Source organism: Coccinella septempunctata, chromosome 5 (genome assembly GCF_907165205.1).
Source record: "Coccinella septempunctata chromosome 5, icCocSept1.1, whole genome shotgun sequence".
Classification (NCBI taxonomy): domain Eukaryota; kingdom Metazoa; phylum Arthropoda; class Insecta; order Coleoptera; family Coccinellidae; genus Coccinella; species Coccinella septempunctata.
In genome coordinates this window covers 25,653,841-25,670,623 of record NC_058193.1, presented here as the reverse complement: position 1 = coordinate 25,670,623, position 16,783 = coordinate 25,653,841, and the positions used below count along the sequence as shown (strand labels likewise).

The following is a 16,783-nucleotide window of genomic DNA, read 5'->3' as shown; positions in this document are numbered from 1 at the left end:
ATCATGCGCATTATGAGGTGGTCGCACGTTACGTCAGAGTAATCTGTAGGCGACAAAAATTTCGCCAAGTGAATTCACAAAAAGACTACTCAAGCAGCACCGCAACAGCATAGTAATCAATAGAGGCTAACGTTTGCGTGTCCCATAAAAATGAATATTCTCATTAGAATGAGGTGAAATTATTTTAATGGAAACGAAAGTCATAATAATCAAGAAAAGAGACCATTTAATGAATTTTGGAAGACAAAATTTTTCAAATACATTTTGGACGATAACAGCTATATTTGTTCCTCAATGATGCAATTCTATGGATGCTCAGATATGATGTCAGATGAAATATGCAAAAGATCATGGCTAAAAATTCAGGAAAATGCCAGTGTTCACTTATTATGATACAAGTGATACTTATGAATTCAATCTAAATTATTGTCCTCATTAACTACCTTCTAGTATTCCACATGCGTTTAATTGAAACCATAAAAAAACGAAGTGCTTGTCTAATCGTACGCATACCTATTTCTATCAACTTCAATACAAAATATTCTATGTTTAAGGCCAGCTTCTATCTGAAGAGCAGTAGGCAGTTACGAAAATTTAAGCGTTAGGGAGTAGGCTATGAAAGTGTCTCTCACAGTCTTACTTATCTGTTCAATTACTAAACTACCAGTATCAGAGGATTAATAGGAGTGAGTATACATTGATGAGCATTGTCCATTTCACGAATCTATTGTGAGCCTTCCTGCTCAATTTGATCTCCAATAATTCCTTCCGCTTGTTCCCTTTCTTCGTGTATTCATATCCATCTGGTTCCAAGACAATATTTGGCGCGGAATGTTGAGGCAATATACGATGAAGATTGAAGAGGAATGCCAATTTATTTTCTGGATCCATTTCTGGGCCTGTACTGCACATAATAACGAAAGAACTATTGATTTATTTCCTTCCATAAGGCTATTGAATTATGTATCTACTGATAAATTGATTGTTTATATTTTTTCTTCATATTTATATCATTTTGAGGTCGATGCCCTGACAAATATTAAAGTAATTTTAATGCAGAAGCCACTTTCTCTAAGTGATGACATTGGGGGAGAAAACTCAGGAAAAGTTTTAAAAAGTCATGCCCTTCCCAAAATATTCCTTAGTACTTTAGTCAATATTTGAGGAGCATTACCCAAAGCTATATTATTTTGAAAAACTGTGCATGAAAAATATGTTTTATGCTGAATAGTGTGAAATCAGTTGCCATATATAACAATATTTTTGCATCGGCACATTTAGTCTGAACTTTTCATCCTTCTCATGAATAAATGGGAAATCTAAAAATCTTCGAGTCGACAAGCGTAATCCGTATGAAAACGTTTCCAATGTTGGTCTTGAAGATTGTCGTGGATGGGAGCTGTTGGAGCGTTTGATCTTGTCAGGGTGCATTCATCACAGCCCTAATCACATGTCCCTATCGATGTTTGGCCAGTAAAGGTACTTTATTTCATCTAGATAGTCTCAGGATTATATATGGTGGAGCTTTTATGAGCTCCGTGAAGTTGTTATCCTGAAGATACTGAATTGACAACCCTTCTTAAAACTCTAAAGCCAATATGAATTCGTAATCCTCAGCAGATGAGGGAAGTTTGTCTTCTGTAAATTGCAGGTGATAATATTTTTAAAAACGATTCTATAAATTTTAAAAACGATCCCTAAACTTTATAATCAAGAAGTTCAAGTCAACCTAAAGGGGAAAGAGCTGTGAATACTTGAGCATTATCTTGAAAAGCGTTGATTACACCATCATTATTTCATTCGCAGTTTCCGTCCATTTCCCTTCGATACCACCTTTTTCTGGTGTGATGATACTATTTCAGAATATTCGAGTGAATCTATAAAATCCTTCTAAACAGAGAACCCCAGCAGATAGACACAATGATTTAGCGAGTCGTACAGAATGGTGTGTAAACAGACAATCGCGATCGTTTCGTATTTCATGTGTGAATTTCAGTATTTTTAGATCGACTCGTTGAACTAATGACCCAGTGTTAGATTATGTTTAATAACAAACAAATAAGCGTACAAACAGACAGGCAAATAATTAAGTGTCTCGTTATGACGGCCATGATTGATTTCGTCAAGCGTCAATGTGGAAAAGCTTGTTGATGAGTAGGTAATGGCGTTAGTGTCAGTTCGGTGAATCAATCGTAATTCGTGAAAGTGCACCAGAGTTCGGAAGAGTGTTTCTCCAGTTCAGTAAGGAAAAGGTAACTGAAATTTTTGTCAGTTATTTCCGATACCAATCGGCCTTTTTCATGCAATAATGAACTAAGAAATATTCAGGAATAAATTCATAACATTCCAAGAAATATTTAAAAGGAACTACTGGTTTGACTTATACCGATACTTCAAATGAATTGTTGAGATTTGGCCCAAAAATTGAATACCAATCAGAAATATATTCAGTAAGAAATGGTATGTTGATATGTACTCGTGAAATTTTAGAAGATGTATCGCCATAATATCGCACAATGTAACAATTTTCAGACAATAACTTTTGCTTTAGTTGAGCTAATGAATTTTCGAAAACGTTTAACCCTAATTTCTTTTGGCCAAAACTGCATCTGACACCCGAGGACCTCCAATGTGAACATGATGTACAAAATATGAAAAATCAATAAAAAATTAATAATATTCTTACTACAATAACGTCTTCTAGCCTCAATATCAGTAAATTTATTTTTCTTAGCTCTCTGATGCAGAATTTAATATTTCTTAATACACGTCATTCTGCTGGCTGTGTATCATTCTGGAGACTTTTATGCGATAATATCAAAATCTCGTGCCAAGAATATTCAGTTCAACGACGAGAAGACGAGTTAATTTGTATGTGAAGACATTTTTATACTATCGTATCCACCAAGGTGAATTGTGTTTGACATATCAATATAGATGCGACAAAATTATCTTGAGAATATAATAAATATGGCGTAAGAAATTGAGGTGAATAACACTCATCAAGTAGACCGGTCATAATATACCTAACTTCCTTATACCCTTATACCTAACAGAAATTATCCCGCACCATTTTTATGGAAAATGCCTTCTGGATTAATTTTCCGGAGTTTTGTAGATTCTGACCTCACTAGGAAAAGTTTCTGTGGGGATAAAAGTTTGTATGCTTACAACATTTCCAGTTGAAATTCAGAAATGATCAAGTTTGTTTCAGAAACCGTCAATTGCATTTCAGATTAGTCAATTTAATTTCAGAAATGTTCATTTGAAATTCAGTTTAGTTACAATTATTTCAGGAACCATCAAATATAATACAGATTAGTCAATCTAATTACAGAAATTATTAATTGTAAATCAGATTAATCATTTGTAATCCAGAAACCGTTTTAATTCAGAAAGTACGAATTTTATTCAATGTTATGTACCTACGTGTTAATTGTCTACAGGATTTAGTCAAAAGCTCAGTACAGGCTGATTAATTATGAATGCCCATCCACTCCCTTTGAAATTTGTTATGCCACCTTGTCAAAAAAAAAGTTTCATACAAAAGTTATATGTGGATTTTAGGAAAAATTTCTTTTCACATATATAGGGTGTTGCAGAAACCCTGGACGTGATCCTATTTCCTTATTTCATATGGGCAACTTATTTTCTATCCAATCTTTCCTTCCTCGTGAAAATTCTGAATCTTTTTTATCGTCAGTAGTATCTATTAACGCATACTTGATTCAAATGATTTATTTCTGTGTCACAATTGATGTTTTCTGAATTACAATTGATATTTTCCGAAAAGCAATCAACGATTTCTGAAATGAAACTGACTGATCTGAATTTCAAATGACGATTTCTGAAATTGAATTGACTAATCTGAATTACATGTTTTCTGAAATCAACTTATCTGAAATAAAAGGGATGTTTTCTGAATTTCAATTGAATATTTCTTAATTACAACGGAAAATGGTATAGTTTTTGAGATACAGGGTGTCAAACATCAAAGATGAAGCTTATAGCTTCAGAAATCTAGATATTATTAATCGGAAACCAACCAGTTTGAGTTCTCTAATGAGAACTGAGTATATTGAGCCTAGATGAACTTAATCTCGATCGACATCAATTAACATTATTCAACAAAGGCTGACTCGAAATAAGTAGAGATACGTTAACTCCTTCTTTTTATAACTATATGAACATCAAACATTTTTTGATGTTAGGAAATCATTCTAGCCAGCCTACATATTCTTGAAGATTTTATTGTTACTCATTTATCATCGATTTTAAATGAGTGAATGTTGTTATGTATTTTCTTATTTGAATTTCAAAGAACGAGACAGCTGAAAAAAATGTTCATAATACACAGCACAATACGAGGAGAGAGTGAAAATTCGAAGTCAAATATCTTCACCAATACATTCTTTCAATAAAAAATGTGTTGATACTTATAAAAGACCCCATCAATGAACATTCAGATTTCTCATATTTTGAAAATTTGTTCAAAATAGGTATTGAAACTTCTGAAAGAGTCTCAAAATATCTAAACTGTCTCAACTTTTGTGGAGCAGTATGTATTACCTATATGACAATAAGTGTTACCATATTTGCATAAGTAATCATTTTATTAAAAGATTCGGTATTAGGAAGAAGGGATATTATGATTATTTTTTATTTCAGGTTCTCGAACAAGTGGATCTGCAAAATGACTTCCGCTCAGGAGAAGTGATCCTGTGTAGTTTCACATCTTCACATTGTTCCCATAGTGAATTGTTCTGAAGTGATGCGAACTATGTTTGACGATAACGTTAACTTGACAGTGGCGCGGGAACTTTTAGCTTGTGAATTTGCAGCAAACAGGACGCCCACATTGGAAGGTAAAGGTTTTATTCATATTCTGTTGTAATTATTTGTAATTCGCATAATTACAAGATATCTCTTTTTTGGGTTTTTTCATCGATAATTTCTTGCAATACGACAAAAATATACTAATCCCTCATATAAATTGAAAGTTCTGCACTTCGATGAATGAAGTGAGATAAATTAACCATACTCATATACAGGCTGGGCAAACTTCGTTCTCTACTAACGATATTTCGAGTACTATAACAGCTAGAAGAAAACGGATGACACATTCTCGAGCTCTTATACCTGAGTATGCCAAGTCTGAAAAGAGAACCGGCCTAGCATTTCTAGATTTTGAGTTATTAAGAAAAATTGAGAAACTGAAATTTTCAAAAATACTGTGAAGTAGAAATATACGCATGGGAAAAGTTATTCGACAATCGGTTTTTCCGATCACACAGTATTGCGTCCACGAAAAATAAATGCATATTTAACAGTCACTATGGCAGTAACGCCTACCTACTTATTGTCATTTATTATTCAGTAGTTCGAATTACTCATAAAAAGTGTTGAAACTTCACTTCTCCTGTACGGTGATGGCAACAGTGAATCGTCCTCATTTTGAGCTGATACAAACTGTCCTAATAGTCCAAGATCCCAAAGCGACCAGACATAACTTATTTTCACACAGATGAAACTTTAGGAAAATAAGTGAAGTTCATTTAATTTTTATGCAACTTCAAAGCGCCTGGCAAGAGTTTCGACCCATGAAAAGTGTCTGTCACTTATAATATAACTTCAGAATAATATTCTTTAAAACATATATAAAAATCAGCCATGTGAAAATAAGTTAAGTAACACTCATTTTTAGTTACCTTTGCCGTCTGGTATCTGCCCAGGTGTCACTAGGCAAGCTCCACAAGTTCGCAGGTATTCAAAGCACATGAGACTCTACGGAGATCCTAAAGTTTCATCTGTGTGAAAATACATAGGTTATGTCTGGTCGCTCTGGGATCTTACTCTATAAGTGAAGTCATTTGAAAACAAAAGGATGCTAAACCTGCCGATTATAATTAAAATTATAGGCTTCAAACATTATTGTGGCTTCTATAGTATAAATGTTTCTATAACAATTTAGCTGCTAATAAATTCAGTTTGCATCCATTAAGTTATGTTGCTTGACACAATCAATCTTTCGAGATTGATATATGTTATAAGGGCAAAAGACACCGTTAATTGGCTCAAGGCTTCCGTTATTTCTCCAGCACGCCGCTCTAACACGATTTCATACGTCTAATGAACCCCGAAACCAACAGATTCAATTTCACAGCATTGCCAACGAGTCTGCTACTCCGCCTACGAAGGCACAGACGAACTGGATACACACACACCTATTCCAGACTCGTTTCTTGAATACATCCAGAATCCTATTCGATATTACAATGTATCCCAGACTCAACGGCAGAACTAAGTAGATTCCATTCGCAAACCAATCATTCGAATCGAATTCCTATCCCGTGGGATATTACATTGAAAGTTTGATTACAACGTGATTAACAATTCAAATCGAATCTGGCTGCTTATCCCGCGTCGCTTACATTATTGGTCTGGGAAAACTCCAGCGAAATGAAAAATAAATAAGGATCCCATATGGATATTAGTCAACTCTACACAGAGTGGCACACCAATCCTGTTCGTTAAAATATTTTTGGGAAGGAAAGTTAAGGGGAAGTAGACGAAGTGGAAGTAGTACATACGATTCTGGATCAAGACGATCGAAATTAGTCGCTTTATGCATGCTGTCCTAAAAAAAGATCATCTTTTTTTTCGTAAAAAAACAAATTAATTGGAAAAAAAATAGACGGAGTGACATCAAAACTTCCTTCAATAAAAGAAAAAATCAAGGCTTTACGTACAAAATTGAAAGCGTAAATTAAGAACTAGTAAATACCGTTTTTGAATGGAGATTCTTGAGGTATTACATTACTTCCCCTTAAGATTTGACTAGAGAGTCTAAAATTTTGAATTCTTTGAGATTCGTGGGACTTCCCACTTTCGTTTTTCAAGTGGCCTATTATATTTCATTATAAAAATCGATTCCCCGTTATATTCGGCGTTGTTTGAATGTTTAATTTTCGAATTTTTGGTAGAAAATTATTCTTCAACTTGAATTTACGAAAACAAATCCAAAAATGGACCTCTTATTCCTAAACATGAATACTTTAAGGTTTTGCATTGGAAAATTGTCGGTTTTGGGATTATGTGAGGAATATCAATATTTAATGCTCTCAACCTTCAGAATAACTAGCTAAATCTGTGACACTACACATGTGTCGATCTTTTGAACAGAACAGAGTTCAATTCAGCCAAAGTACCCAATTTTTCAAATTGCACAAATACCAAATACTTGTTAATTTATTTTTGAACATTAAATTATTAGAAACGGCGGATTATACGACAAAACAAGAGGAATAATTTAACAAAACGTTCAAATATTCATAAAAAAGCGTCCAACTTAGTTTCAAGAAGTTCTTTGGATTTTTGGTATTTTTATGGTACGTAATGGTCATAATGAAAAAACTGAAAGACGTGGGTGATATCTTGTATTCAGAAAAGACTCATCGAATAAATGAAAAACTATATTCTGAAATTTATTTCATTCGATAAAACCGTTTGTGAGATAGAACTGAACATGTATTATCTAACAGACAACACTCCTCTTAACAGCTCATGTTTTCGAGCTAAACATTTTGTAGGTGGAAAAATGAAGAATGACATTATATTTTCGGATGACTCAAAATTTGTTTTGCCTCAGTATTAATTGAAACAATGCAATGCATCCCGTCAGCAATGCAATTTCAAATTTTGAATTCACAGCACTTCGGTGACTGATTATTTACAAAGTAATGCGTGTTTTAGTTGAGAAAGTACCTTTCTTATCGAATTCCTTCACTTTCCCTTTATTTGTTATCGATTGGACTAAGAAATCTAGGAGTAGGAAAGATTTTTCATTAATTCAACATTATGTGGTTCCCACAATATCCGGAATGGGGGTATTTTAAGATTCAGCATATATTAACTTCTTAGTAAAACAAGCAATATCCTAAGAAGTTGGTTTATTTGTCCCTTTTTTGTCTTATTGGATTTGTTCTTAAAATGAAATTGTGTAGAAGCTACATACAATTTCCTATTGAGAAATATTCAGATAAGGAAATCCTGATGAACATATTAAAACTCTATCCATTCAATATAGTGAAAATTGGGATTTCCCATGAGTCTGTAGTCGATGAAAAATGAGCATCAGTGTTTCTTGAAAAAATGATATCCTCAAATTCTTCAAAAACAGATGAACTTACAGCTAGGTAACAGTGAATTCATGAGATTATTTCTTGATTATTTTTTTGGTTGATTTCGAAAACTTTTCAAATCGAACACCTGACTCAAGTAGTGCGAAGTGTATGTCCTTGTTTTCACACAAGAAAAAATCATGCAATGTTAATGTGCATGGCTGACAAGCCGAAAGCCAATTGAAGAACAAATAGAGATTATTCCAAGAAATGTTTACTGAGAAAATATAAATAAGTGGAAAAAATATTCAAATTCTCATTTACTAAAGAAGAACAGTGCATAAAAGAAACCGAATTACAATAAATAATATAAGTCAGTATAATTTACATTACCTAGACTACAATCTTTGGGTCTCTTTTAACTTGAAAGGGTTTTTAAATTATTATTTTCATGGGCGGATAGACAATAGCCATTGACGTTATTCAATAAATAACATTTTTCTACAAGCGTGCGCGTCCAACCTTTTTCCCGCACGCATTCCAAGTTGCAAAGAGTCACTTTCCCAAAACGTGCGGGAAAAACGCCTGCTATTTCTTTCCCGCACGCATTTGCGTGCGGGAATGGATTAGCAGGGGTTTTTCCCGCACGCAAATATTATAGAATAAATTAAATTCTATCATGTTTCTATGCACAGAACGTCAACGATGAGAAACCCATAGTAATGACATGCAGAATTACGTCTTTCATTATATATGAATTAATCAAATGAGATATGATATGTTTCGTGAAATGGATACATTAATATATTTCAAGCGCTTGTAGAAAAAATATTGTTCCTAACTCTTGCGGAAAGTGTCTTGCCCGCACTCAACTGCTTACCCGAACTCTGCTTCGCATCGTTCGGGCAACGGCAGTTTCGTGCGGGCAAGTATCACTTTCCGCACTTGATAGGAAAAAAACTATTACTATTATGATTTCCATTTTTTATGATAATGATTGATCGGGAAATTCAAATCTGTTCTTCATAAAATCTAATAAAACAGAGTTGAATGAACCCTGTCATTATTAATTTATATTCGTTGCAACAAACTATCAATTTGTTATCGCCGTTAACATTATGGATGTTCCAATATGCGAAGGTCGATTAGAACTGAAACATTCTACCATAACCAAATCGGAGCTGGAAGGGGGCCAAAGTAATAATAGTTGAGTTTATCTATGAAGCTCCATGAAAAGCTAAACAGAAATAATGAAACAATGAAGGCCTGTCGGCTTAATCCGAATTCTATATCATCCAAGAACGTTTGTCGCATCATGATGCGTTGAATAAAGGGATTTTCAACTTTGTACTTCGATCAGCTGGAATATGGTAGCCAGGTTTTGTTTCCGGCGATTTTCATTTCAGAGCATCGGGTTTTGTTGTTTCAGCTCATTCGCAGTAAAATCAGGCTATTCAAAACAGTGGGTAAAATATCACCATATAAATTATTGAATAATATTATCATCCATGAAATGTGAATTCTAAAGCAAAAATGAAATTTCGATTGGATTTAATCGATGAAAGTTCGATAGGTTAGTCATGATGAATTTTGTTGATAAACCTCACTGAGGAATGTGGGACTACGGACTGATATACATATTTTAGTAATGAATAATCAGTACTGGTCATAAAATATTTTATGGGTTTATATCGATGAAGTTATGATAGAGAAGCAAAGGTGAAGTATTCAAACATGTCGTTCATACTTCGCCGCTTCAATTTCATGTTAGGAACACAACCTAGGTTTTTTTGGAATAGCGGTTGCTTAAAAACTGGTTTTCTTGCAATTGAATTTCTTCGTTCTTTTTCCATAACTAAACAGATACCAATTATGTTACCACAAATCTTTGAATACAACTCGAAAATTAGTCATACCTAACGTCTTGGACAACTATAAATTGGATTATGAGTGTTTTGTTATCGTTATACTCAATTTAAATGCAAGTTGGAAAACAATAGTCAATACGTTCATTAAAATTATTATATTAAACCAGAAAGGTTAAAGATTCTCCTATTAGGTCTGCCTGTGGGGGCAGATTTATCTATGATGGCGATACCTTAACAATTCGTTAACAAATCTATTCATTCACCCATACCTATGAAGATCATATATTTTTATTTCTTTCTTATACGAAATAAACTTGTTGTTGTCAGTTACTAACTTATCCTGGCATGCACTCTATGAGAATTTCCTTCTTTGATTTTTTATCAAAGGAAATACATGGATAACTTTGACAATTCATTGAACCTAAACCACTTGGACGTTTTAGATTTTCTAATATCATTCAAAGCGAGATTTAATTCTATTTTATCCTCTACACAAAAAGCATATTCTGATCAAGATTCCAAAAAAGATCCAAATTTTCGATGTGTTTCGGTGTGTGATCCAACGTCAATTGAATTCATATCCAGCTTGTTCGCAATGCATTTAGCTGGGCTGAAACGAAATTTTTGATGAAGCGTTTTTACCTTTTTTTAAAAAATATCACCTTTGAAAATACCGTGTACAAATGTAACCGAATATATTATCTTCTTCCCAGCTTGAGTATCATATTTAATATTCTTCATCTTATTACAACAATTTGTACATTACATACCTACTTGTTTTTTTTTCTAGATCCTTTCTGTCGAAGTCGTTTCGACTCATGGTCATGTTGGCCTGATACTCCTGCAGGACATACGGCAAATCACAGTTGTCCAGTATTTGTAGTCGGTTTCGATCCAAACAGTGAGTATTCGAATTTTTATTTTTGGAACGCTATTCATATTTGCTTAGATGATTAAATAATCGATAAATTATTGGAAAGTGAGTTATGAATTTTTATACACTGCTTACAAAGGTTTTGAAAGTGTTAAGTTGCGACAATACCAGTGTGAAACCATAAGTGAGCATAAGTCTGGAATAGAATTGATATTTCTTCAACACATAACTCAAAATGAAAACCCTGAAGCCCTTTAATTGATTTTTAATTAGGTACCCCCATTTTCTGGAAATAAAATTGACTGTTCATCTTCAACCCCTTAATCGAAACCCTATCCAACCTCCGTTCTTCAAATAGAAACATATACCAAGTGAAAAGCTAACGGAATATGAATTTTTTCTTTCAATTTTGAGGTTCTCACAAGGAACACAAAAGTTTCATGTAAAAAAATTAAATTAATAATTTATCAACCAATAACTTGAAATTAAGACGCTGAAACAGGTTGACTGAGTGTCGAATATATTTTTTTTTAAATAAAATCGACCCCTTAGCCGCAATCCTATTCCCAGCTTCCATTATTGAAATAGAAGCATATACAATGTGGGGGCTCCTTGAAAAGCTCAGGAAAATTGGAATCTCACTATAATCTTGATTTTTTCACTTTCATGGTTCTTAGAAGAAACAAAAATGTCTCTTGAAAAAATAAACGAAAATTAAGAATTCATTAAAAGATTAAGGTGGGATTTCCAACAAGCCCACACATTCTTATTGTTAAAATGAAAGGATAAAAGTACCCTTGAATTCATAGTACTCACTTATTGTACCGATGTTTTTTGAGAGGATCCAGATGAGTAACCAGAAGAATAAAGAGAAACATTTGGGTATAAATAAGAAAGTCATAGTACCATTATGAAATGAAGAATCTCCATTGCTTACCGATTGTAGTAGGGGAGAGTGGGGTAATTGGGAACGGCGGGTAATTGGGAACAGCTAGATAAAAAATACTTCCTCATGTGCGACACTGTCTTCAACATTTTCAACGGATGCATCTGGCGATTCTCAGGGCTTACTCAAAAGTTGAGGCGATAAGTTGCATATTTCCTGTTACGGTGAGTCAAAGAATGGATTTCGCATTTCGACTATAATTTTTCCGTGTGTTATAATACTTGTAACAATCTTATTTTGAAGTTTAGAGGTGCCATATTTTGTTGATTCCATACTGGTACTATATTTTTCCAAAACCTACGTGATTTGAAGTTGAAAGAAAATGGGTAAATGAATGCCAGCCATTTTTAATTCTTTTGATAAGTTGGGGTAATTAGGAACGATGTCAGGTGGGTAATTGGGAACGTACGTTATATCCCTTGCGTTCCCAATTACTTCTGTGCTGCTTTGGTTGATGGTTAAAAAATATTTTAACGTTGAAATGTTTTGTATCTAGATGCCAAGAAATTATACAAAGAAGACCGAAACGAAATATAAAATTGAATATCCATGCTGTGTGTTGGAAGATTTAAGAAACGAGAACCTCACATTAGGCTAAGCTGGAACTAAATACTCTGTTCCGAAAATTGAAACAAAATGAATTCAAGATATTTTCGAGTTCACAAATGAAAAATCAACACGAAGAAAAGTAAAGAAAGCAAATACCTACAGAGAAATGTTTAGAAGGAAAAAAATTAAACCTAAAGAACCTAAAACCAACATAAAAAGGGTACTAAAAGGCACGCCAAAAGCAAAGGACTGAGAAATTCAACCCAGGTTACACAGAAAAGAAGAATTTTTTTGCATAATTTGCTATATAAGGTATGAAGCCCCACCAATGGAGGATTGTATCATGTGAGATACCTGTAAACTCTGGGCACATGAAAAATGTACTGCAAGAGAAACAAGACGTGAATACTTGTGTGATATGTGCCATTTCTAATTATTCTTATTTGCTCCGGGACTGTTCACAATTACCCCATAAGGTGACGGGTAAATGGAAACGATAGTAATTTTTGATTTCGTTGATATTTTTTAGGAAACGTTGATTTTTTATAATTTTTTGTTTCGGATTAGTACATAAATGAGCAAAGTTCCTTTTTCAATGGAAGTTTAATATTTTTAGTGATTTTTTGTATAATTTTTCAGCATTTGAAATTAAGTGTTCCCAATTCCCCCACTTTCCCCTACCTATTCGTTATTCTTGATTCGAAAGAATAATTCTTCTGCAGTTTTGTCGAATGAATTTAGAATCGAATCGATTGAACAAAATGTAATAGGAACCATGGTAACAGAAGAGCAAGAATGACCATGATTTGATATGGTTGCAGTTTGAAAGGAAACATGTGCATGGTGAATAGTTCTTATTTACAGCAACAAAAAAGACCAGTGAGTATCTGCTTGTTGTTCTCAAACGGAGAATTGAAATACGCCATGAGGATTCACTCGATTTTATAATATGGAGATTTTGCGAAAAGTCTATCGAGTTTGGAGTGATTAAGAAGAGCTGTTGATTAGTAGGACCTTTTGCAGAAGATTTGTATATTATCTCCACAATTCTCTCATCACACGTTTTATAATTTTCATTTCAAATTTGTAAAAATTTAACAAATTAATTTCTGAAAACAAATTACAAATGTGTTTGTTATCCGAAACTTAACAAAACTTCTTTTTTCATATTATAAACATGAAGAGTTCGATACTATTTCAACTCTCCCTTCACATAAACGAGTCTGATTTATATTCCGACGCTGCTTTGATGAAAAAACCCCCAGTATAAATATAAAAATCACTCAGTCGGTTTGGCAAGGACTTTAGGGCTGACAGGATCCTTCGTAACTGTAGCGAAGCATTATTGGAACCGCCAGAATCCATTATTGAAACGCCGTCACATCAGCAATTTTTTCAGATACAAATTTGAATAAATAAGGAAGCTTCCTGTGAAATTCTCTACTTTTACGGTTTTAGCCAATAAAATAATGAACAGAAAATTTTAAATTCTTCATTTGAACTCCATCGCAGTGGTCGACTCAATTTGGATCGACCGCAAATGGAATGAGTTCCTTAAAAAAAATCCTATAGTATATCCAAATCCAAGAGGCCAGCGGTAAACATTGCAGCATGAAGTGATCACGCGTCAAGAACGTGATAACGCAGAGGTGTACTAATAAATTGAATTCCGAGAGCGTTATATTTTAAAACTTTTTGAGTGTTCCAGTTCCGGTGAAAAATGTGTATGCTTATCTACGAGTCTGAGTAATGAACAATTAATCTAAAGTTCCCACTTTAATAAATACTATGTATATAAATGTGTAACAATATTTTTTTTGTAAAAGTGACTACCCCGTAGTGTCGTCAGAAGATGCAGAACTTTCCTCTAAGTTGACGACGACTGGTGTTATATCATCCATAATATTATCCAGTTTCCACATGTCTACCTCAACTTTTTGTTTGACATGTTTCACGCACTTTCTCCATCTTTCGGAAGTAACCCGTGAGAGAGCCTCTTGAAAAAGATTTTGGACGTCAGCCATTTTAAATGTGGTGTTTTTATCTGCCACAAAATTCTTGACATCGGCCCAAATCAATTCAATAGGGTTCAGTTCGCAGTGGTAGGGCGGTAATCTAAGTACAGTAATATTTTGGGCCTTTGCGGTTTCATCCACAATGTATTTTTCAAAGTTTTCTTTGTTCTGCCTGACTATCTGCAACTATTGCGCTTTTATGAGGTCAGGGGTGAAATCAATATTTTTCTCCCTCAACCATTGTTGGATATCACTCTTTCTGAATTGTGAATTAGGAATTTTTTCCATTTTCCTTGAATGGTAAGGAGCATTATCTAAAACTACTATAGAATTTTCCTCCAATTTAGGAACTATACCCTCGACCACTTTTCGAATGACTGACCATCCATTTCTTCATGGTAGTCACCAGTTTTTTTGGATTGGAAAGTCCAGAGTCCTCCAGTTAAAAAACCAGTGTCACTGCCAATATGACACACTATAATTCTTTGCCCTTTGCCTGGAAAAATATATTCACTTCATTTGAAAAACAATGTTGAAATTGTTTTCCACCAAAAAGGTACTTACATCAAGTTTCACAAAACTTTGATTGCTCGATCAACGATTTGGCATTCGATTTCCCGAAGGAAATCATTGAAACTTTCATATTTCCGAATATATTGGAGGAGTAGCAGTTGAGAATCATCAAATGGGCGTGTATAGATAATTATTTGGTGAAAGAATGATATTCAGAATGCTTATGACCAACTTATCGACTGAAAACTAATTGACGTTCATCCGTCACTCGATCGTTGATTCTCTGATCAAGCTTTATGAAACCAAAGGGTTAAACTCAAAATTCAAGACCTTCCCAGACGGATTTTTAATCCAGTAGATAATCCAGCAAGTAACGCTTGCCGAGAAGATGTAACTGTTTCATCGGTCCACACTTTGGATTTAGTATGACCGGTATTTACCCAAGTTTCATCCAAGCAGTAAATCTTCCTGTTTTCATCACGGAAGGTCCTAATTTTCGTGAGATAGTTTCTTCTCCAACATTTAATGTCGTCACGGTTCATTAAAAAACTGTTGCGTTGGCGACGTCCATATTTGAAATTAAGTTTTTTCAATATTATAGAGAAGGTACTCTTCTTAAAATTTGGCAAGTTCGAGTCTTCATTAACTATTTTTAATACTTTCTCTATAGTTGGGTGTTCATTTCTGAAGAAAAACTCGTGAACTTTTCGCCGTATTACATTTTTATCGAAATCTGATAAGGACTCCCATTTGGTGTTCCGATTTTGATTTGTTGCCGGCTGTGATAGAACACCGGAATTTATGTATTCGGAAATAATTCTCCTAACACTTCGAGCTCCAATGCCAACTCTCTGCAACTCGGAGTTCTACGTCCTTTAAACACATTCCTGCATTTTGAATAATCTCAATTTTATAAGTATTCAAAATCATATCTTTTATCTCGGCACTGAAGTGTCGTTTCAGACGTCTCTTTTTTGGAGGACTTAAGTCAACACGCGATTCCTCAGCAGTATCAGTACTTGACATTATCTTAAATGCTTGTAACTTGAATAACTTGCTACAACTATAAACCAATTTACGAAAGAAAAAGCAATGAATGATCTCTGCAGTTCTGCACAACAATTCGCATACAATCAATGAATCAAACGTAATGCGGTACTGCATTACTCCCACCTGCAAACATGGCGTTCCTGATGCTTTGACCAATAAGAGGAGTACCTTAAATAAGATCACGCGTTAGTCAGTTTGTTTACGCTGGCCTCTCGGATTTGGATAGACTATAGTGCTTTATCACCTAATTCACATGTATTCGCTTAAATTGGGGTATCTCAAACGACGTTTCGAAACAGATGGGTTCCTCTGGCAGACTCCTTGCAGGCAAACCGTATTCTCTATCCAGATCCAGTATTCTTAGTATTAAACTTCTACTGACTCCAATCCTACGCACCGTTTGTAGCCAATGCTGATTCCCAGCAGCTGTAGTTCTAGGTTTCCGCAAATTAATCAGGGCCAATTAGGTGGTCGTCAATTGCACTTGCCCTCCATTTTGCTTTGTATTGTATCCTTCCGCTTAGTTGGGTTTTCTGTTTCATTGTACCGATTCCAAGCTGTTGCTCGTCATAAAGTGTCTTAACAAATATTAGAAGGCCAAGGAAGGGTCAGAGAATTTCGATAATGAATTTTACAACTGAACTTTTTTTGTCCAACGTGCACTGAAATCAGAGTCTTTGACTTGTACCAATATTTCAACAGAATATTCCTGAGGTCGAAAGAAACACTTTTTCTCATCATTTATTCATTTGTATAAAATAGAAAGGTTCAAAGGGTTATGTTTGAATCTGATAACTCTTGTAAAATAAACAACGATTATTAATGATTACATATTGCAGATGAATATC

At 34.2% G+C, this 16,783-nt stretch overlaps 1 protein-coding gene across 1 annotated transcript in view; it reads left to right on the top strand.

Annotated features, from left to right (window-relative positions):
* The window catches only part of LOC123314173 (calcitonin gene-related peptide type 1 receptor-like), a 97,943-nt gene that overhangs the window by 30,132 nt on the left and 51,028 nt on the right, over window positions 1-16,783 (top strand). The window contains exons 2-3 of the mRNA XM_044899294.1: window positions 4,669-4,865; window positions 10,779-10,889. Coding sequence (XP_044755229.1) covers window positions 4,772-4,865; window positions 10,779-10,889 — 205 coding nt within the window. The 5' untranslated portion in view covers window positions 4,669-4,771. The remainder of the gene's footprint in view (window positions 1-4,668; window positions 4,866-10,778; window positions 10,890-16,783) is intronic.